This window comes from Arachis ipaensis, chromosome B05 (assembly GCF_000816755.2).
Source record: "Arachis ipaensis cultivar K30076 chromosome B05, Araip1.1, whole genome shotgun sequence".
In the NCBI taxonomy this organism is placed as follows: Eukaryota; Viridiplantae; Streptophyta; class Magnoliopsida; order Fabales; family Fabaceae; genus Arachis; species Arachis ipaensis.
Window position 1 is genome coordinate 103,006,841 of NC_029789.2, and position 22,560 is coordinate 103,029,400.

General features: G+C 37.9%; 1 protein-coding gene across 1 annotated transcript; it reads left to right on the forward strand.

Annotated features, from left to right (window-relative positions):
• LOC107640815 lies at positions 20,182-21,441 on the forward strand. Its single transcript, XM_016344313.1, has one exon. The coding sequence runs from the start codon at positions 20,182-20,184 to the stop codon at positions 21,439-21,441; it is 1,260 nt and encodes a 419-aa protein (XP_016199799.1).

Here is a 22,560-nt window from a genome sequence, read left to right on the forward strand (position 1 = left end):
TCCTAGCTCTTTAAACTCCTTTTCTATCCCCTTTTGTTGTCTTTGGAGTTGAGAGTCAAGATCTCTTAGTTTTAGCGTGAGGGCTTCATCGAGGGATGGTGGTGGAAGAGAGGGTTCATTGTTTGAGGGGAAGGCATTATAGTTGGAAGGTGGTTCATTTTGGTAAGGATATGGAGTTGGTGTATATTGAGGTGGTTCTTGAGAGTAGTTGTGTTGAAATTGTGGTGGTTCTATGTATGGTTCATATGGCTCATAAGGTGGTTGGTAGGGTGGATAAGGATTAGGGTCATATAGGGGTATTTGGTAGTATGGGGCTTGTGAGTAAGGTGGTTCAAAACCATGTTGAGGGGGTGGTTCATAGGCATATGGTGGTGGTTGTTGACAATCACAATAAGGGTCACCACATCCATTAGATTGATATGCATTAGGATTAGAATTATACCCATAAGAAATCGGAGGAGGTTGTTGCCAAGAAGTGTGATCAATCCTTTGAGGCTCCCTCCACCTTTGATTATTCCATCATTGATGCATATTGTCATTATAGTTCCCATTCCCTACAACATAATTTGAGCCAAACTCATAACCAAAGTGAGGATGAGAATTCATAATAGCAAAAGAGAATAAAAACAAGTACTAATAAGAATTAATAAAAACTAACTCCTAAAGCAAGCAAAACTGACAAAGAAGCCTATTAACATATATACAATAACCAATAACATAACACCATTGCAACTCCCCGGCAACTGCGCCATTTTGATGAGCGAATTCTTTGAAGGAATAGAATTTCCTCAATTGAATGAATTCTCGTTGTAAGTATAATTCTACACCAACAAACAATCCTCCCAATAAAAAATTTGGTTGTCACAAATAACAAATCCCAAATAAGAATTAACCGAAGTATTTAAACTCTGGGTCGTCTCACAAGGAATTGCAATGAAATGCTTAATTATTGGCTATAAAGGGGGTAAGAGGGTTGGTTTTATGTTTTTGCAAGAAATTAAATGGTAAGAAAAGTAAATGGGCAATAACTAATAAAATGAAAGAAAAAAAACTCTTGGCTAGACATAGGTAAATTGAGATCATCATCCTTGTCTACAAACCATATATTGACAATTATGAGGAACCAAGCTCATTAAGTCTACTTCTAAAAGCTTTAAGTACGTAATATCTACTCCTAAGCTTGGAGTATGTCAAATAGGCTTTGATCACATCAACTTATAAGTCCCAACCTATCTACTAATTAGATTAGTAGTGGGTTGGTGTCAATGAGTATCAAATTGATCACCAAGGGTTCTCAATCACCAAATCATTGAGACCCAATGACTCAAGGTCACTCAATTCCCATAGCCTAGGCCAAGAGCAAAGAAAGCTACTCAATAACTAGTGTAAACATTTTATCAAACACCTAGTATGCAAGAAAAGTAAACATCATAAAATGCAAAAATCAATAAAATCTATCAATTACCAATTGCAATGAAAGTAAGATCACAACTCAAATCAACCATAAAAGAACATCAAACCTTAAATTGCATTAAAGAAAAGATCCAAATCCAACAAGAGTTCATGAACATAAAAGAGGTATAAAAGTAAAATGAACACTATAAATAATGAGAATGAAAGAGTAGAAGCACAAATTCATAAAGGAAACAAGATGAAAACATGAAATTGGACCTAGATCTAAGAGAAATTAACCTAACCTAATTCTAGAGAGAAGAGGGAGCTTCTCTCTCTAGAAACTAACCTACATGATGCTATACTACCAAACAATTGCTTCCCCCCTTGCCCAAGCTTGAATTCTGCATGAAATAGCATTAGAAATGAGTTGGATTGGGCCCAAAGTGCTTCAGAAATCGCCCCCAGCGATTTCATCTTTAGTGGGCCATGTGTAGCATCGGTGCGCACGCATACAGTGCATGTGTGCACCCCTAAACATGAAGCAGCTATGGCAAATTTTATATTATTTTGAAGCCCCGGATGTTAGCTTTCTAACGCAACTGGAACCGCCTCATTTAGACCTCTGTAGCTCAAGTTATGGTTGATTGAGTGCGAAGAGGTCAGGCTTGACAACTTTGCGGTTCCTTTATTTCTTCATGAGTTCTCCTGCTTTGCATGCTTTTCTCCTTACTTCTTCCATCCAATACTTGCCTTATGAACCTGAAATCACTTAACAAACATATCAAGGCATCAAATAGAATTAAGGTGAGTTAAAATTACCAATTTAAGGGCCTAAAAAGTATGTTTTCACATTTAAGCACAAATCAAGGGAGAATTACAAAACCATGCTATTTCATTGAATAAATGTAAGAAAAGTTGATAAAATCCCTCAAATTAAGTACAAGATGAACCACAAAATTGGGGTTTATCACTCATCTAATTGAGACTGAGCTTCATTGAAAACTCTAAGATTTATTGTATTTTACTCTTCTTTTTATCCTACTTTGTGTTTAGTTGCTTGGGGACAAGCAACAGTTTAAGTTTGGTGTTGTGATGAGCGGATATTTTATACGCTTTTTGGCATCTTTTTTATATAGTTTCTAGCATATTTTATTTAAGTTTATTATATTTTCATAGGTTTTCATGTAAATTCACATTTTTTAGATTCTACTATGAGTTTCTATTTTTTTATGCAATTTCAGTTATTTTCTTGCTGAAATTGAGGAGCTAGAGCAAAAGTCTGATTCAGAGGGAGAGAAAGCACTGCAAATGTTGTTAGGATCTGACCTATGTACATTCAACGGAGCTTTTCTGGAGCTAAAGAAATCCAAATGGAGCGTTTTCAACGGCTATGGAAAGCTAACATCCACGGGTTTCCAGCAATGTATAATAGTTCATATTTTTCTTCGGAATTGAAGGCCCAAAACTGGCATTCAATGCCAGCCATCTACCCTAGTCTAGGCGTCCAACACCTACAGTGAAGTGGCCAGCGTCCAACGCCCATAAAGGTATCCCTAGCCAGCGTTCAACGCCCAAGGAGCATCCTAGCACGTGGGAGACAATTAAGCTCAGCCCAAACACTCACCAAGTGGGCTCCGGAAGTAGATTTTCTCACTACAAGCCTAAGCCTATCATATTTCTATAATCCTTAGTCATTAGTTTAGTATTTAAAGGAGAAGATCACCCTTTTGTTAGACATATTCAATCTCTCTTGGAATTTTCAAACCTTTCATTGTATTTTCTATCAGTCCGAGTCTCTAAACCTCCTAGGTTAAGGGGAGGAGCTCTGCTTAGTTCTATGGATTAATAAAAGTATTACTGTTCTATCTCAATTCGTGTTTGATTCTCTATTCTAAGATGTATCTTCGTTCTTCAACCTTATGAATGAGTTGAATTGGCACAAGGTTATCACTATTCTACATGGGTTTAGCGAGCGTCTTTCATCAGATATCAATGAACCACTAGCTTGATTATACATCTCTTAGACGGCTAATCCATGACTTCGTTGGGGACTTCTCGAGACACCAGTTCAGCTGAGGTATGGGGAGATTAGGGTCTTTGTGGTAAAGGCTAGAACCAAAGGCGCAAGATTCTCTGATTCGGAAGATTCGACCTTGTCTGTGATGTTTTGAGTAGGATCATGAAGGAGAATGGACTGCAGGAGCTTCACCCTCATTCAGACTGGATGCGCACTACCCTACTGTTTAGCCTAGAGGAGAATTGGGGACCTCTCAAGAAAGGCATTGATCACATATAACCTACCATAGAAGAAATCATTCACAGTTGGCGCAGACAGTGAGACCGAATTAATCTAGAAGAATAAAGCATCTCTGAAGCCTTAACCATCTTTTAATCATTGCATTCACCTTCAATTGAGTATCGTTATCTTTATTTTACTTTTATGCGCTTTAAACAAACAAACAACTTTTCTATCCACCTGACTAAGATCTACAAGATAACCATAGCTTGATTCAAGCCAACAATCCTCGTGGAATCGACCCTGACTCACTCAGGTATTACTTGGATGTCCCAATGCACTTGCTGGTTCAGTTGTGTGAAGTGTAATTCCACGCACCAGCTTCATAGGAATATGGTGGTTGGTATGCACTATAGATGAAGTACGATCAAGTGATAGCTCAAACCTTGGTGCACACCATCATTAAGATCATCATTCCCTACAACATTGTAATAACTAAACTCCAAGCCAAGAGGGTGATAGATCATAGAGGAAAATAGAAAATAAGAACAAAAAACATCAATTAACAAAAGAAACAAAAATCCTAATTACCAACAAAATCAAACAAACAATCCAAAAAGTATCTATTCACACTATTCATATATTCACAACAACCAAAAGTATAGCACTCATTGCACTAGCTCCCCGGCAATGGCGCCAAAAACTTGATGGAGAGGATTACAACGGTTCTGAAATTTAGCAAAATAATTTCTTCATTAGTAGCATAGTCCAAACCAACAAGTAACCCCCCCAATCAAAGTTTAAATTCAAATTAAAATAATCGAGAGTAATTAAACCTCGGGTCGTCTTCCCTAGGAACTAGTGCCAATAAGTGCATAAAATTGGTTGTGAAAATCAATGGAATTTTCAATGATGAAAGCAAACAATTAAGAAATAAAAGAACAATCAAAATTGCAATTAATAAACTAATAAAGGAATAAAAGAACTATCTATGTAATATAGACAAGTAAGATTCAAAAATGATGGAAAAGTGGTTCAAAACATAAACGGAACCTTGACTTGGGATGAGTTATGGAATCCATTCCTTGCCATAACCATAACTATGATAATTATGATGGATTAATCTCACCTAGTCAACCGTTAACATCGAAGAGTAAGTCAAATGAGCATAATTGTTATTAATCCATAAATCCTAGCTAACTTACTAATTACCTTAGTAAAAAGCTAGCATTAGTGAAAACAATAACAACTAACAACCCAAGAATTATCACTAAATGTCGGACATTATGACTCTAGTACTCCATGCACTCAATCCCCAAGCCAAGGGGTGAAAATTTATCCCATAATCAAAATTGGCATTTCATCAAACATATGGTGGGCATAATCATAAAATATGGCAAAATTAGAAAAATGATAAAAACTATAAACAACCAAATGATCAAAATCAACAAAGGCAACTCAAAAAACATGAAATAACCATCAAATATCAAATTCATTAACTAAAACTCAAAATTGCAAGACTATGTATATATTGACAAAGAAAACTAAAATATAAGAAAGTGTAGAACAAGTAGTGCAATAAAAGAGAAAATTAAAGAAATACTTACAATAGAAACCAGCTAGGATCCAAGATCAAAATTGGGAATTGAAATTGCTATTAAACCCTAATTAAAAACCCTAAGAAAGTTGAGAGAAAACCTAACCTAAACTACTTTAAAACTACCCTAAGTGTATTGTATGAAGTATTGTATTGTATCGTATGAGTGGGTGTTGCTAGCCTCGTCATATATGCTCCAAAGCCATCAGAAATGGGCCAAAAAGCCCCCAAATCGCGAGCCACGTGACCTTTTAATGAAGTCACGCGTAGGGACTTGTGCGTACGCACCCTGTGCGTACAGATGTGTGCGTACACACATGCTGAATTTTCCTCTTGTGCGTACGCACAGGATGTTGTGCGTTCGCACACTTGCTGATTTCCATCTTATGTGTACGCACAGAGAGTTGTGCGTACACACACTTGGCTGTGTGCTTCTCCTTTGGTTTTTTCATATTCTCTCCCAATTGCATTTTCCACTCTTATCAAACTATTCCTACCTATTGCACCTGAAATCACTCATCAAAAGCATCATGGCATCGAATGGAATGAAAGTAGAATAAAATTGATTAAATTAAACACAGAATAACATGTTTTCATAATTAGGTAAAATTTAGAGAGGAAACACAAAAGCATGCTATTTAGGTGAATAAATGTGAGTTTATATGATAAAATCCACTCAATTCAATCCAAACTTTATCATCAAATGTGGATTCATCACTAATCTAACTCATCTAACCATCAGAAAATAATGATAACCAATTTCACTTACTAATTAGAAATTAATATATAACTAAATCTTAAATTAACTTAAACAGATAAAAAGAGTGATCATGGGACCTGAGCTTCACAACAGAGGAATAAGAACTTAGGGGAAGGAGATGCAGTGGCAGCGATAGCTGTTGCTGGTAGAGCGTCGCGACGGTGCTGGACGGCAAGACGAACAGAGAGGGAGAGAAGGATTCGCGACTGACGTTGGGTTGCGAAGGGGAGAGAATGAAAGAAGGGGCTGGTTTCGATGGGGCGGAGAAGATGCGGCGAAAGGAGGTTGCATAGGTGTTGCCGGCGGCGGCGGGATTGACGGAGCGGTGGGGAGAGGAGAGGGTTAGAGAGAGAGTGGGAGAAAAGAGGTTAGAGAGCGGGAGAGGGAAATTCAAAATGAAGGGAGAGAGGGTTTGCACTTCGAGTTTTAGGGCTCATTACCAAAATGCAGCATTCCACTAATTGGGTTTACTCGTGGAAAAATCCGCCGGTAAATCTCACGCTACATTTCGCGCCTATTTTTTCCATTTTCCTCAAATTATTACTAGTGAATTTACCGTCGAAAACGAAAATCCGCCAGTAATAATTTGAACTGACGAATTTAACACCTAAACTATCAATAAATCTGCCAGTAAAGCCGACACTAATATGCGACAATAAATTCGACAATATTCAACGTTTTTCTTGTAGTGTTAGGCATATAATATGATAGGTTAGGTTAGGAAGAGGCATTTTACGAACTTTGGATAACGTTTTATGATTTGCGTATTTTTATCAACTAAAACTCATTTTTCATGAGTATGAAGTTATTGTCATTTTTTTATGGATAAATTTATTAACATTTTAAATATTCGTGGATAAAAATAGTAGTTTATTATTTTAATATTAAAATACTAGAGTCGTCAAAATAAAAAGAAAAATCAAAACTTTGTTAATAACTTTAGGGGAGCTGTTTTAATTCTCTTCTGTCTTTGATAAACACTTTTAATTCAAGATTATTTATTAAAAAAAAACGTGTTTTTAAAAAATTGTCTATACGTTCTCAACCCTATGTTATATATTCATATACTCAAAAAATATGACTATAAAATTTTCACATTGTATGCATGATTTTAATTAGTTGGTAGGGGTGGCAATGGGGTGGGTTTATATTCTACTCGATCCGCCCATCGTACAACAACTCACATAGAATCCGTCCTATTTCTACTCGCAGGTAGTAAAACGTTGAACTCTAACTCGTTCCTGCGAGTACCCGCCCCGCTCCTATCCGCCCCTATAATTATTAAAATCCAATAAATAAAATCAAAATTCAAAATTTATATAACCATCATCACATACATAACATAAATTAAAATAAAAATTTAAATATGATACAATATTATTAATCATTTACTAATTATTTTACATATATTATACATATTATATATTAAAATTATATATATTATATATATGCGGGGCGGGTAGAGGCGGGGATTACTTAAACCCGACCCCACCTCGCCCCGCTCCTCCAAAAATTCGTCCCGCTAAAAACCCGCCCCAGTACAGAACGGATAATTACCCGCCCCGAATGAGTAGGGGTGGGGTAGATACCCGCAAATTTGGGTGGTATTACCATCCCTATTAATTGGGCACATTTATAAATCACCATAAGAAATTTGACTGCGAGTTAGGTGTCCTTTCTAGTTGAAACATCTGTAAGAATAGTACCACCCATATGCCGTTTTCCTAATAAAATCTACCCTCCATTTAGCATATATGTGGAGATTTCAAACTTGTAATATAAGTTGAGGTAATATTCAATTTGTTTTTTGGAATTTCGAACGTTTATTAAATTAGTTTTTGATATTAAAATTAGATTATATTTTATAAGTAATTTTTTATTATTTAAAGAGTTATTTTTTAAATGATGTTATAACTGTATTTTTTATTTTACTATAAAAAAATATCACAGAAAAAAATATAGTTTATTCTATGAATAAGCTATCTTTTTAAATATAATCTAAAAAAAATATTGCTAAATAGGTATTTTTTATAGTGAATTTTTGAAAATAATTAGATTAATATTTGAATTTATAGATTATGAATTTCCAATCATTTTTAATTTAAATGTCAGTAACACAGTATTGATATAAAATGATACCATATCAATATGATATTTTTAAGTTTTAACAGTAAAATAACAGTTAAAATTTTAGAATAATAAAATAAGTATCAAAAATTGGTTAATTAGACTCATTTTATTTTTTTTACCAATATAAAAAAATTAACTAAAATAAATCAAGTTAATCCATTTAAAATATATATTTAATCATACTTCACATCATTAAAAATATTAATAATAACTAATTAATAATTACAAATCACAAAACCTAACCCTTCTCTTTGGTTTGGGGTGCTATCTGTTTTTGTTATACGCCTTTAATTTTGATTGTCTTGTAGTGATTGTAGCAATGGAATAAGTCTTGGCGATAGAATTGCTAAGTAACCAAAATTCGTACACTGTCGACTCAATAATGAGGGTTAAAACCTGCACTACTGTTGAGATAGGCTTTTTGTCCTTTCTGTAAAACTGCAAGTTTGCATTTCGAACATGCATTGTGATGACCGAATATAAATTATAAAATAAAATTAAGATAAATTACTCGATATTATAGCCATTATTCTTTAATTTTCATGGAACATTATTTTTATCTAGGGTTCCCATATTGATGAGATTAATTATTGTTAATAATATGAATATTTTAATTTAAAAAATATAAATTATTTTAATTTATTATCTTTATATTTGTTAACATTTTTAAATATAATTTCATAAAAATAATATTGTTATATTTTATAAAAAGAATATAAATCCATCAGAATTTAGTATTTTTAGCTATTACTTAACTATTAACTTAATTTTTTAGTCTAATAATCCAATAACATATTTTATAGATTTATCCTATACTATTAAATATTAATAACTAATTAATTGTCAAAAATAATAAATTCTAATAGTAGCACATTTCTCTTAAAAGATATATTTATATTAAATATTTATATATATAATTACTACCATGTCTAATATCAGTTAATGTTAGTGTCTATTTTAGAATATAATGCCACTCCAAGCTGTGATAGATAGAAAAAAGAAGAAGCCGCCAAAAAATAAATAAATAAATTAAAGAATTGAAAATTAATGATAGAATAAGAAAACTCTAGTTCCAAACTTGTTGGAGTTATTTTAATTTCCCCCTTGTTTCTCTAAGATTCACTTCCATTCAATATCCAATAATACATACCTAACTAAAGCTTTTTTCTCCATGGAGCCTTCCCAAGATTTAGCACCAGCTGAAGAATTCAACACCACCAGTGAGTCTGGATGGACCACTTATATCGGTTCTCCAATCTACAATAATGATAATGGTGATGACGATGATAATCGGGGAAGTGGTGTAGATATGGAAGAATATGGAAACGAGAATAATTTTTACAAGAATAATGTTGTTGCTGTTGACGGCGGCAAAGGTGGGAACAGCAGAGATAAAAGAAATATAGAAGATGATGATGATAATGATTCCATGGCTTCTGATGCATCCTCTGGTCCAAGTCACCTTCTTCAACTTGGTGTGTGGATAAACAGTGAGAAAAGAAGAGATGATCATCATCATGGTAATGATAAGAAGATTTACACAAGAAGCAAGAGAACCAGGAAGAATAATAATGAAAGGAAGACAAGATATGAAGAAATAATGGTTGAGAAAGAACAGGATGACTCTCTATTGCTTGTAACAGTAGATAGTGCTTCTAGTCATGTTTAATTTAAGGTAATAAGAAATTATTTTATTTTATTTTCACTTTTGGTATTCAAAATGTCGGCAAGAGAAGGCTCCAGTGCATCCCACCGGGGATCAGCCAGTACGTACGTAGTAGAGCAAGGTAAGAACATTTTTTCATGTTCAGAGGGTTTCATAATTTCACATAATTTGGGAGTGGTCCAAAAAAAAAAAAAATGATGCCCGTACATCTATGTAGAGACTCGGAGAGAGTGTCCGTTATGCTATCGTTAGCTAAAGTATTAATGTATCTTGTTTATGTTCAAACTGAGGGACAGATAAATTAACTACTCTTCTACACTAAACTAATAGTTTATTTAAATTTTTTCTGAGTTTTTGAGGGTTTTATATTTTTTGGAAGGGGCATGAGTATTTTACCTCATCCACATTTGATGACGAGTTCTCAATTTTAATTTGATACCTGAAGTTGAAGCAGTTTATGAGTTTCTTATTTTCTCTCCCATTTTAATCTTCCATTTGCTAAAATACGCTTAATTCCGTATACTTTGTCTGTATCAAATTTCCGTCTTGTATGCATTTGCTCGTTCTGCATAATTGATTGTACTTGGTACAAACTTCCTTAAATAGTATATATGTATTAATCCAAGGGCAAAATAATTATTGGAGGAAACTTTTTCCTAAAGAGCATATGAAGCTTGGAGATGAGAAAAGAAAAATAATTAGATGTTTCAAAACATGTTTAATATGCATATAAAAGAATTCATAATGGTGATTTTTTAAGGATAAATTATTAAAATAATAGTTGAAAATTTTGTGATCAACAAAAATAATTATAAAAATTATTAATGGTAAGTAAGTCTACGTCAAATGAAGACTAATTTTTTTTATATGAAAAAAATATTTATGTTTTTGTTGAAAATAAAATTATTTGGTGTAATTATATGTGGACATATAGGGTGCATGTTTGGTGCGCGACGAAATCGTGAACGTGATCTCAATACTTCTTCACAACTCCGCGTAACTAACCAGCAAGTGCACTGGGTCGTCCAAGTAATACCTTACGTGAGTAAGGATCGATCCCACGGAGATTGTCGGCTTGAAGCAAGTTATGGTCATCTTTGTAAATCTCAGTCAGGCGGATTCAAATGGTTATGAGGTTTTGACAATTAAAATATAAATAAAATACAAAATAAGATAAAGTTACTTATGTAATTCATTGGTAGGAATTTCAGATAAGCGTATGGAGATGCTTTGTTGCTTCTGAACCTCTACTTTCCTATTGCCTTCTTCCAACCATGCGTTACCTCCTTCCATGGCAAGCTGTATGATCCTCTCAGATGAAAACAAATCCACATGCGCTGTCATCGCACGGCTAATCATCTGTCGGTTCCTGCTAGCGTCGGAATAGGACCATTGTCCTTTTGCACACTGTCACTGCGCCCAACATTCGTAAGTTTGAAGCTCGTCACAGTCATCCCTTCCCAAATCCTACTCGGAATACCACAGACAAGGTTTAGACTTTTCGGATCTCAGGAATGCTGCCAATGGTTCTAGCCTATACCACGAAGATACTAAATCACGGACTCGGTCCGTGTATTAGATATCCAAGAGAGTATACTCCAGCTGTCGTCCAATGACTACGTTGAACATCATGTAGATTGCTTTGGGGTTGTCAGGCACGCGATCTTGGCTAAGCGAGTAACGAAGATTGGGTGATTGTCACGAGTCACCCCTTCATTCTGACTTAACTGAATTAAGAACAAGAGTATATCTTGGAGAAGAAGTAGGCGAGAATTGAAGGAAAAACAATAGTACTTGCATTAATTCATGAAGAACAGCAGAGCTCCACACCTTAATATCTATAGGGTGTAGAAACTCCAACGTAGAAAATATATAAGTGAAAGGTCTAGGCATGGCCATGAGGCCAGCCTCCAAACGTGTACATACAAGTTCCAAAGATCAAAGACCAAAAAGAAGAATTAAAATAAATCTCTAAAAGTAGGTTTTATACTAAATTAGTAGCCTAGGGTTATAGAAAATGAATAACTAAGTACAGATAGTGCAGAAATCCATTCCGGAGACCACTTGGTGTGTGCTTGGACTGAGCATTGAAGCTTTTTTGTGCTTAGGCTGTTCCTGGAGTTAAACGCCAACTTTGGTGCCAGTTTGGGTGTTTAACTCCAATTCTGGTGCCAGTTTGGGCATTTTACGCCAAGATGTTTTAGGCTAACTTTGAACGCCAGTTTGGGCCATCAAATCTCGAGCAAAGTATGAACTATTATATATTTCTGGAAAGTCCAGGATGTCTACTTTCCAACGAAACTGAGAGCGCGCCAATTGGGCTTCTGTAGCTCCAGAAAATCCACTTCGAGTGCAGGGAGGTCAGAATCCAACAGCATCTTTAGTCCTTTTTCAGCCTCTGAATCAGATTTTTCTCAGGTCCCTCAATTTCAGCCAAAAAATAACTGAAATTACAAAAAAACACACAAACTCATAGTAAAGTCTAGAAATGTGATTTTTAAATAAAAACTAATAAAAATATAATAAAAAGTAGCTAAATCATACTAAAAACTATGTAAAAACAATGCCAAAAAGGGTATAAATTATCCGCTCATCACAACACCAAATTTAAATTGTTGCTTGTTCCCAAGAAACTAAAAATAAAATAGGATAAAAAGAAGAGAATATACAATGAATTCCAAACTTATCAATGAAAATTAGTTTCAATTAGATGAGCGGGACTTGTAGCCTTTTTGCCTCTGAACAGTTTTGGCATCTCACTTTATCCTTGGAAGTTCAGAATGATTGACATCTATAGGAACTAAGAATTCAGATAGTGTTATTGATTCTCTTAGTTCAATATTTTGATTCTTTAACACAGCTACTTTATGAGTCTTGGCCGTGACCCTAAGCATTTTGTTTTCCAGTATTACCACCGGATACATAAATGCCACAGACACATAACTGGGTGAACTTTTTAGATTGTGACTCAGCTTTGCTAGAGTCCCCAGTTAGAGGTGTCCAGAGCTCTTAAGCACACTCTTTTTGCTTTGGACCACGACTTTAACCGCTCAGTCTCAAGTTTTCACTTGACACCTTCACGCCACAAGCACATGGTTAGGGATAGCTTGGTTTAGCCGCTTAGGCCAGGATTTTATTCCTGTGGGCCCTCCTATCCATTAATGCTTAAAGCCTTGGATCATTTTTACCCCTGCCTTTTGGTTTAAAGGGCTATTGGCTTTTTCTGCTTGCTTTTTCTTTTTCTTTCTTTTTTTTCTTTATTTTTTTTATTTTTTTTGCCACTTTTTTTTTCTGCAAGCTTTTTCTATTCACTGCTTTTTCTTGCTTCAAGAATCAATTTTATGATTTTTCAGATTATCAAATAACATTTCTTCTTTTTCATTATTCTTTTAAGAGCCAACAATTTTAACATTCATAAACAACAAATTCAAAAATATGCACTGTTCAAGCATTCATTCAGAAAACAAAAATTATTTCCACCACATCAAAATAATTAAACTAATTTCAAGATAGAATTCGAAACCATGCACTTCTTGTTCTTTTGCAATTAAAACATTTTTCATTTAAGAAAGGTGATGGATTCATAGAATATTCATAGCTTTAAGGCATAGACACTAGACACTAATGATCATGTAATAAAGACACAAACATAGATAAAACATAGAGCATATAATTCGAAAAATAGAAAAAAAAAAAGAACAAGGGAATTAAAGAACGGGTCCACCTTAGTGATGGCGGCTAGTTCTTCCTCTTGAAGATCTTATGGAGTGCTTGAGCTCCTTGCCTTTGTTGCTCCTCCCTCATGGCTCTTTGTTCTTCTCTAATTTCATGGAGGAGGATGGAATGCTCTTGGTGCTCCATCCTTAGTTGTCCCATCTTGGAACTTAATTCTCCTAGGGAGGTGTTGATTTGCTCCCAATAGTTTTGTGGAGGAAAGTGCATCCCTTGAGGCATCTCAGGGATTTCATGATGAGAAATTTTCTCATGCTCTTGTTGAGGTCCATGAGTGGGCTCTCTTGTTTGCTCCATCCTTTTTCTAGTAATGGGCTTTTGAGATGAATCTCTCCATCTCCCATGACTCGGAGTTGGAAGCAATTGCCTTCCCTTTCCTCTTTCTAGAGGTTTCTCCGGCTTTAGGTGCCATTAATAGTTATGGAAAAATAAAAAAAAGCAGAGATTTTTCCACACCAAACTTAAAAGGTTTGCTCGTCCTCGAGCAAAAAAGAAGAAAGAAGGGAGTAGAAGAAGAAGAAATGGAGGAGATGGAGGGGGGTGTGAATTTGGCCAAGAGGGTAGTAGGGTGTATGTTGTGTGAAGAAGAAGGTGGTAAAGAGGGGTATTTATAGGGTAAGGGAGAGAGGGTATTCGGCCATGTGTGGGTGGGTTTGGGAGGGAAATGGTTTGAATTTGAATGGTGAGGTAGGTGGGGTTTAATGATGGATGGATGTGAGTGGTGAAGAGGTTGTGGGGAAGAAGGTAGGATTTGATAGGTGATGGTATTTGGGGAAGAGTGTTATGGAAAGGTGTGAAGAGGAGAGAAGAAGAGGTGGGGTAGGTGGGGATCTTGTGGGGTCCATAGATCTTGAGATGTCAAGAAATTTGAGTCCCTGCACCATTCTGGCGTTCAAATGCCCATCTGTGCTAATTCTGGCGTTTAACGCCAGCTCTGCTACCTTTCCTGGTGTTAAACGCTACTCTGCTGCCCATTTCTGGCGTTTAACGCCAGCCAGATGCCAGACAGCCCTTTCTGGCGTTAAATGCCTAGAGTGCTGCCCATTCTGGCATTTCCTCCAGGGTGTGCTATTTTTAATGCTATTTTTCATTCTGTTTTTCACTTTTCAGTTGTTTTTGTGACTCCACATGATCATCAACCTAAAGAAAACATAAAATAACAATGGAAAAAAATAAATATGATTAAATAACATTGGGTTGTCTCTCAATAAGCGCTTCTTTAATGTCAATAGCTTGACAGTGAAGCTCTTAGAGAGAGCTTCACAGAGACTCAGACCTTGATGTTGGCCTCCCAACACCAAACTTGGAATTTGAGTGTGGGGGCTCTGTTTGACTCTGTGTTGAGAGAAGCTTTTCATGCTTCCTCTCCATGGTTACAGAAGAAGATCCTTGAGCCTTAAACACAAGGTAGTCCTCATTCAATTGAAGGACTAACTCTCCTCTGTCCACATCAATCACAGCTCTTGCTGTGGCTAGCAAGGATCTTCCAAGGATGATGGATTCATCCTCTTCCTTCCTAGTATCTAGGATTATGAAATCAGCAGGGATGTACAGGCCTTCAACCTTTACCAAGATATCCTCTACAAGTCCATAAGCCTGTTTCCTTGAATTGTCTGCCATCTCTAGTGAGATTCTTGCAGCTTGCACCTCAAAGATCCCTAGTTTCTCCATTACAGAGAGGGGCATGAGGTTTATCCCTGACTCCAGGTCACACAGAGCCTTCTCAAAGGTCATGGTGCCTATGGTACAAGGTATTAAGAACTTTCCAGGATCCTATTTCTTCTGAGATAATTTTAGTTGAACCAGATCATTTAGTTCATTGATGAGCAATGGGGGTTCATCCTCCCAAGTCTCATTACCAAATAACTTGGCATTCAGCTTCATGATTGCTCCTAGATATTGAGCAACTTGCTCTTCAATAGTATCTTCATCCTCTTCAGAGGAAGAATACTCATCAGAGCTCATGAATGGCAACAGTAAGTTCAGTGGAATCTTTATGGTCTCTATATGAGCCTCAGATTCCTTTGGTTCCTCATTGGGGAACTCTTTAGTGGCCAGTGGACGTCCATTGAGGTCTTCCTCACTGGAAATCACTGCCTCTTCTTCCTCCATAGGTTCGGCCATGTTGGTTATATTTATGGCCTTGCACTCTCTCTTTGGATTTTCTTCTGTATTGCTTGGGAGAGTACTAGGAGGGAGTTCAGTAACTCTTTTACTCAGCTGACCCACTTGTGCCTCCAAATTTCTAATGGAGGACCTTGCTTCAGTCATAAAACTGAGAGTGGTCTTAGATAGATCAGAGACTACAGTTGCTAAGTCAGAGTGGCTCTGCTTAGAATTCTTTGTCTGTTGCTAAGAAGATGATAGAAAAGGTTTGCTATTGCCAAACCTATTTCTCCGATCATTATTGTTACTGAAGCCTTGATTAGGCTTCTGTTGATCCTTCCATGAGAAATTTGGATGATTCCTCCATGAAGGATTATAGGTGTTTCCATAGGATTCTCCCATGTAATTCACCTCTTCCATTCCAGGGTTCTCAGGGTCATAGGCTTCTTCTTCAGAGGAAGCTTCTTTAGTACTGCATGATGCAGCTTGCATTCCAGACAGACTCTGAGAAATCATATTGACTTGTTGAGTCAATATTTTGTTCTGAGCCAATATTGCATTCAGAGTATCAATCTCAAGAACTCTTTCCTTCTGAGTTGTCCCATTATTCATAGGATTCCTTTCAGAAGTGTACATGAACTGGTTATTTGGAACCATTTCAATGAGTTCCTGGGCTTCTACAGGCGTCTTCTTCAGATGAAGAGATCCTCCAACAGAGTGGTCCAATGACATCTTGGACAATTCAGACAGACCATCATAGAATATACATATGATGCTCCATTCTGAAAACATGTCAGAAGGACACCTTCTGATCAATTGCTTGTATCTTTCCCAAGCTTCATAGAGGGATTCACCTTCCTTCTGTTTGAAGGTTTGGACTTCCACTCTAAGCTTGCTCAACTTCTGAGGTGGAAAGAATTTGGCCAAGAAAGCATTGACCAACTTTTCCCAAGAGTTCAGGCTATCTTTAGGTTGTGAGTCCAACCATGTCCTGGCTTTGTCTCTTACAGCAAAGGGGAAAAGCATAAGTCTGTAGACCTCAGGATTAACCCCATTGGTCTTAACAGTGTCACAGATTTGCAAGAATTCAGCTAAAAACTGATGAGGATCTTCCAATGGAAGTCCATGAAACTTGCAGTTCTGCTGCATTAGAGAAACTAATTGAGGCTTAAGCTCAAAGTTGTTTGCTCCAATTGCAGGAATTGAGATGCTCCTTCCACAGAAGTCAGAAGAGGGTGCAATAAAGTCACCAAGCATCTTCCTTGCATCTCCACCATTGTTGTTGGGTTCTGCCATCTCTTCTTTTTTTTTTTTTCAAAAAATTCTGTCAGGTCCTCTTCAGAGTGTTATGCTTTAGCTTCTCTTAGCTTCCTCTTTAGAGTCCTTTCAGGTTTCGGATCAGCTTCAACAAGAATGTTCTTATCCTTGCTCCTGCTCATATGAAAAAGAAGAGAACAGAAAGGAATAGGAATCCTCTATGTCATAGTATAGAGATTCCTTTATGTGAGTAGAAGAATAGAAGAGTAGAATGAAGAAGAGAGAAAATGAAGAATTCGAACACAGAGAGGGAGAAAGGGTTTGAATTATAAGAGAAGAGAAGTATTAGTAAATAAATAAATAGAAAGAGATGAGAGAGAGAGAGAATTCAAATTTTAAATTAAAATAAAAGGATAATATTTTTGTTTTTATTTTAATTATTGGTTAGTATTCGAAATTATTAAAAGGAATAAAATAAAATTAAAATTTAAAATAATTAGTTAATTAAAAAGGAATTTTGAAAAAGTGGTGAGGAGTTTTCGAAAATAAGAGAGAGAAAAGTAGTTAGGTAGTTTTGAAAAAGATAAGAAATAGTAAAGTTTTAAAATCAAACAAAAAGTTAAGTGGTTAATTACAAAAGATTTGAAAATCAATTTTGAAAAGATAAGAAGTTAGAGAAGATTTTGAAATTGATTTTGAAAAAGATATGATTGAAATTTATTGGCTAATAGGGGTTCAGAGATGAGAGAGAACGAGAGAGAGCGAGTGTGGGTGGGAAACACGGTGAGTGGTAGTCTTAGGAATCAGATCAGAGATCCTAGGGTTTGGAACCGAGAAGAGTATCAGTGATTGGAAAAGGAATCATTCTCGATCTTCGTAGATAACCTTCCAGAGGACATTTCAAAGAGAGAATTATTCCAGCTTTTCAGTTGGACTGGACGCATAAACGACATCTACCTATCTCGTAAGCAAAAAAATGGGAGCTTATACATCTTTGCGTTCATACGGTACACTACGAGGGGAGGAGCTTTGAAGGCCATAACAGAGATGAATCGTATGAGACTGAGAGGCAAGATTATGTCTGTTGGAGGAGCAAAATACCGGAGACTGTCGGTCGTTAACACCACAAAGAAGATACAGGAAGGAGGCGACATCCAAAATGAACGCGCACGTCAGCCACAACGAGAATGTGAGAGTGGCCCAGTCATTCCAGCTAGTAGTTCTAAGGATGTGAGAAAAGATAAGAAGATCCAAGATCCACATGGGAATGGGTGGACGAAGAAATTAGAAGTGGCAATGGCGAAAGAAAATTTAAACTGGCTGCAGAAAAGTTTAATAGGTGGAACAACAACGGCAATTGACTTGAGATCTTTACAGGATATGATTGCTAAGAATTTTCCGCAAGTCATTCAGGTACGTGAGATGGGAGCATATAAAGCTCTGTTGACTTTTGACACCCTTTTGAATGCTGAAGAGACGTACACGTTTAAAATGAATAGTCTACTACAGATATTTCATAGTGTATGGAGGTGGGACGAATCGGAGAGAAGTGAATCCCGAAGAGTATGGCTAGAGTGCTTCGGGGTTCCATTACATGTTTGGACAGTGGAAATTTTCACGAAGATAGGTAGCCAATGGGGAGAGGTGGTTGGCTGTGACAAGGGGACAGAATCGTGCGCCTCTTTTAGTGTTGGTCGTGTTCTAATTGATACTTGTAGCATGGATAAGATCAATGAATGGATTCATATCACACTAGGTACAAGTGGATTCGACGTCTTGGTAAAAGAGGTGGGGCAGGAGGTCTATAGTTCACAATGTAATTTGGAAAAAAGGGTGGATGACATAGTGGATTGCATTCACCAAATTAATCAAACAACTAAAAGTCTTGCTGCTGATGCTGCAACGGTGAATAGTTCTCCAAATTTTATCGGTTACGAAGATCAGGCAGCGTTAATAGTTACTGGGGAGATACGGCAGGAGGTTGAAGACGAGGACAGATTAGTAATTTCAGAAACAAATTTAAACGAATGGAGTAATGAAAATTTAAAGCTCAATCAATTGAAAATGGTAACGTCTCAGCAAATTAATGGCGATAATGTAGGAGTGACAGATTCTGTGGGATTGGAAGAGAGCAACGAGGGGGACTCGGAACTGACCATTCCTTGGTGTTATAGCTATAGTCATGATGGGCTGATGAGTAAGCAAATTATTGGAAACTGCATGGGTGTTACTAATAGGCCCACAAATGATTATCACCTCAAAAACAGGTTGATGGGTCAAGGCCCAAATTCATTGCCTAATGGGAACAGGACTTTCGTTTGCTGCTACCATGGGCTGGACCAAGAGTATGTGGGCCGGGTTGGACAGATCCAGAGGAAAGGAATGCTGGGCGCACCTCAGTCTGCGCCGTTACGGAGGCCATGCGTTGCTGAGTTTCATGGAACCAATTTCGTCAAGGAAGAAGGTGGAGCTGGTCGAGTCATACACGATGCATGGGCTGGAGCAGGGCGCCGCTTGTGCAGGTTGGAGGCTATGGAATTGGAACGCGGCAAAGATGGAAGCCGAGACGAAGTAGACGGAAGTGATGCCTCCGACGGTGGAGACAAACCGAGGAGGAGACTGACTGATGGTGACGTAGCCCCAGGGCCTGCTGGCAGTAGATCGGGGTCAGGCGGCGCTGTTGTCGCGAGGAAGGATGAAAGAGGGCCTGTATCGGTGGTTGTGGGGGTCTATCGGAGGGCAAAAAATGCTGGCATGGTGGAGGGGGCAGTGTTGCCATTAGAGGAGGATCAAAGGAATACGTACACGCACGTTAACGAGGATGTAGAGGCTAATGAAGTTTACAGCAAACATGCCGATGAGCAAATTATTGGTGGTGTGAACACTGATGTTGAGAAGGCAGGCCAGGGAATTGACCCGTCCAGTGATAGAAGATTGAGAGCTCAAAATGTGGAGGAGGGATGCACTGACAAAGACAACCATGAAGGGGAACAAGGACATGCCGATGATGAAAAGGACAGTAATAGTGATGGTGGAAATTTGGATGAGCAACTGATGGAAAACCAAAAGACCTGGAAGTTAGCAAAAGAATCAGGAGCAATGCTGGTCAATGAAGAAGAGGACATTATGGCTATTCTACAAGAACAGAATGAAGAAATTGCGCGAAAAAGAAGATTGGCAAAACAGAAGGCTAAAGCAAGACGGAGCAGACCCAAAAATCACAACAAGGTGTGTAATAATAATTTCAAATGATCATTAGCTCTTGGAATGTCAGGGGGTTAAGGGATGATGGAAAGATTAGAATGGTAAAAGAACTTAAGAGGAGGCATAGGTTGAATATGTTAGGTTTGGTAGAGACTAAAAGACAGTTAGTGACAAAGTACGATGTTATGAAAATCTGGGGGAATGGTTGTGCAGGGTGGGAGTATGTGGGGTCTGACGGTGCATCTGGCGGGTTGTTGTTAATGTGGGATGATGGGTTCTTTAAAATGAGAAATTGCTATAAAGGTGAGCGATGGTTATGTGTTGAAGGGATCCTGTTGGAGAACTCTATTAACTGTGCTGTCTTCTTGATTTATGGTGCTCATAATAGAGATGAGAAACTTGTTGTGTGGGAGGAGTTGAGTTACATGGCTGGTTTGTGCCCAGGAACCTGTTGTTTCTTAGGAGACTTTAACGAGATTACACAAGTGGAAGAAAGACGAGGCTCAGATAGTTTACCTTTGTCGGCGCAAGACTGTAAAAATTGGAAAAATGACATGGGCTTGGTGGACCTGCCGATTACTGACCGAAAGTTTACATGGTTCAGAGGACAGTCCTGTAGCCGTATTGATAGAGCTTTGGTTAGCTTAGAATGGCTGGAGGCATTCTCAGAGACTCGCTTGAGGGGTGGTCCACGGGGTCTGTCAGATCACTGCCCTATTATAGTGGAAGAAAAGAGGCTAAGAGACGGACCGAGACCGTTCCGAAGTCTAGATTCGTGGTTTACACATCAAGGATTCTTAAGAATGGTCAAGGAGGAATGGAGAGGGTTGGGAGAGCTACAGTTCACCGATAAACTGAAGGCGTTGACGGTTCCTCTGCGAAGATGGCATAGAGACAACTTTGGTGATATGGACAACAAAATTATGAGGTTGGAGGAAGAGATTCGGAAGATTGATGACATGGTTAGTAATGGGAACTATGATGGGACAGTGGAAGCAAGACGGAAGGCGCTAGTTACCTGCTGCGAAAAATGGTATGTGAGGAAAGAGCTACATTGGAAGCAGATGTCGAGGTCGAGGCATGTGAGGGACATGGATAAAAATACGAGATATTTCCACAACTTGGCTTCTGCGAGAAGGAGAAATAATAGGATTGACTCTCTGCTTATTAATGGAAGATTGGTAAGGAATCAAGCGAGGATAAAGATTGCCATTAGGGAGTTTTATAAGGGCTTATATCATCAAGAGAGATCCCCTATGGTGGGTTTTAGAGATGGGCTGGTGAAAAGGATTAGTGAGGAGGATGCTCTTGCTTTAGAGAGGCCACCGTCACCTGAGGAGGTTAAAGAGGCAGTGTAGGATTGTGATTCATCCAAGGCTCTAGGAAGTGACAGTTACAACATGAATTTCATCAAGAAATGTTGGAATGATATTGGCTCGGATTTCACGGCTGCGGTATTGGGCTTCTTCCAATCCTCAAGGTTGCCGCCTGAAACCAATATCACTTGGGTGGCACTAGCCCCTAAGTTTACTGGTGCTAAGGAAATCAAAGATTTGCGGCCAATTAGCATGGTGGGGTGTGTATATAAGGTAATCTCGAAGGTTCTGGTTAGGAGAATGAGACATGTTATGGCAGGATTAGTAGGCGAGACACAGAGTGCGTTTGTAAGGGGTCGGAAGATTCATGACGGGGCACTTATTGCATGTGAAACGGTTCAGTGGCTCAAGCAGAGGAAGAAGGAAGCGGCAATAATAAAACTAGACTTCCAGAAAGCATATGACAGAGTCAAATGGAGTTTTGTAGACCATGTACTGCAGCAGATGGGTTTTAGTAGACGATGGAGGGGATGGGTTATGGAGTGTGTCAGCACGTGCTCCATGTCAGTTTTGATAAATGGTTCGCCGTCCAAGCCGTTTAAGATGGAAAGGGGCCTGCGACAAGGGGATCCTTTGTCCCCATTTCTGTTTGTACTTGTTGTTGACGTCTTACATCGGATGATTGGAGAGGCTGTTCGGAACGGTCGCATATCGCCTTTGTTAGTGGGGAGAGATCATATTGAGTTGTCGCATCTCCAGTTTGCAGATGATACTATTTTATTCTGCCCTCCCGAGGAAGAGACGATTAAGAATTACAGGAGGCTGCTTCGGTGCTTTGAGCTGATGTCAGGTTTAAGCATTAATTTTGATAAATCTAGCTTGATCCCTATCAACTGTCATGAAGGGTGGGTACAACGTATGTGCAGTGTGTTGGGATGTAAGAAAGCCACTCTTCCAGTTAAATATCTGGGCATCTCACTAGGAGCAAACCCAAGGTTGGTTAAGACGTGGAAGCCAGTGATAGACAAAGTGGAGGAGAAGCTCAGCATCTGGAAGGCCAAGGTCCTCAATAAGGCTGGTAAGTTGGTGCTTATCAAATCTGTGTTGAATAGCCTCCCGATTTATTATTTGAGTTTGTATAAGATGCCAAAGGCTGTAGCA

Excerpts from the sequence above, each read along its gene's own strand:
- LOC107640815 (XM_016344313.1), top strand. The coding sequence starts at position 20,182 with ATGGTAAAAGAACTTAAGAGGAGGCATAGGTTGAATATGTTAGGTTTG.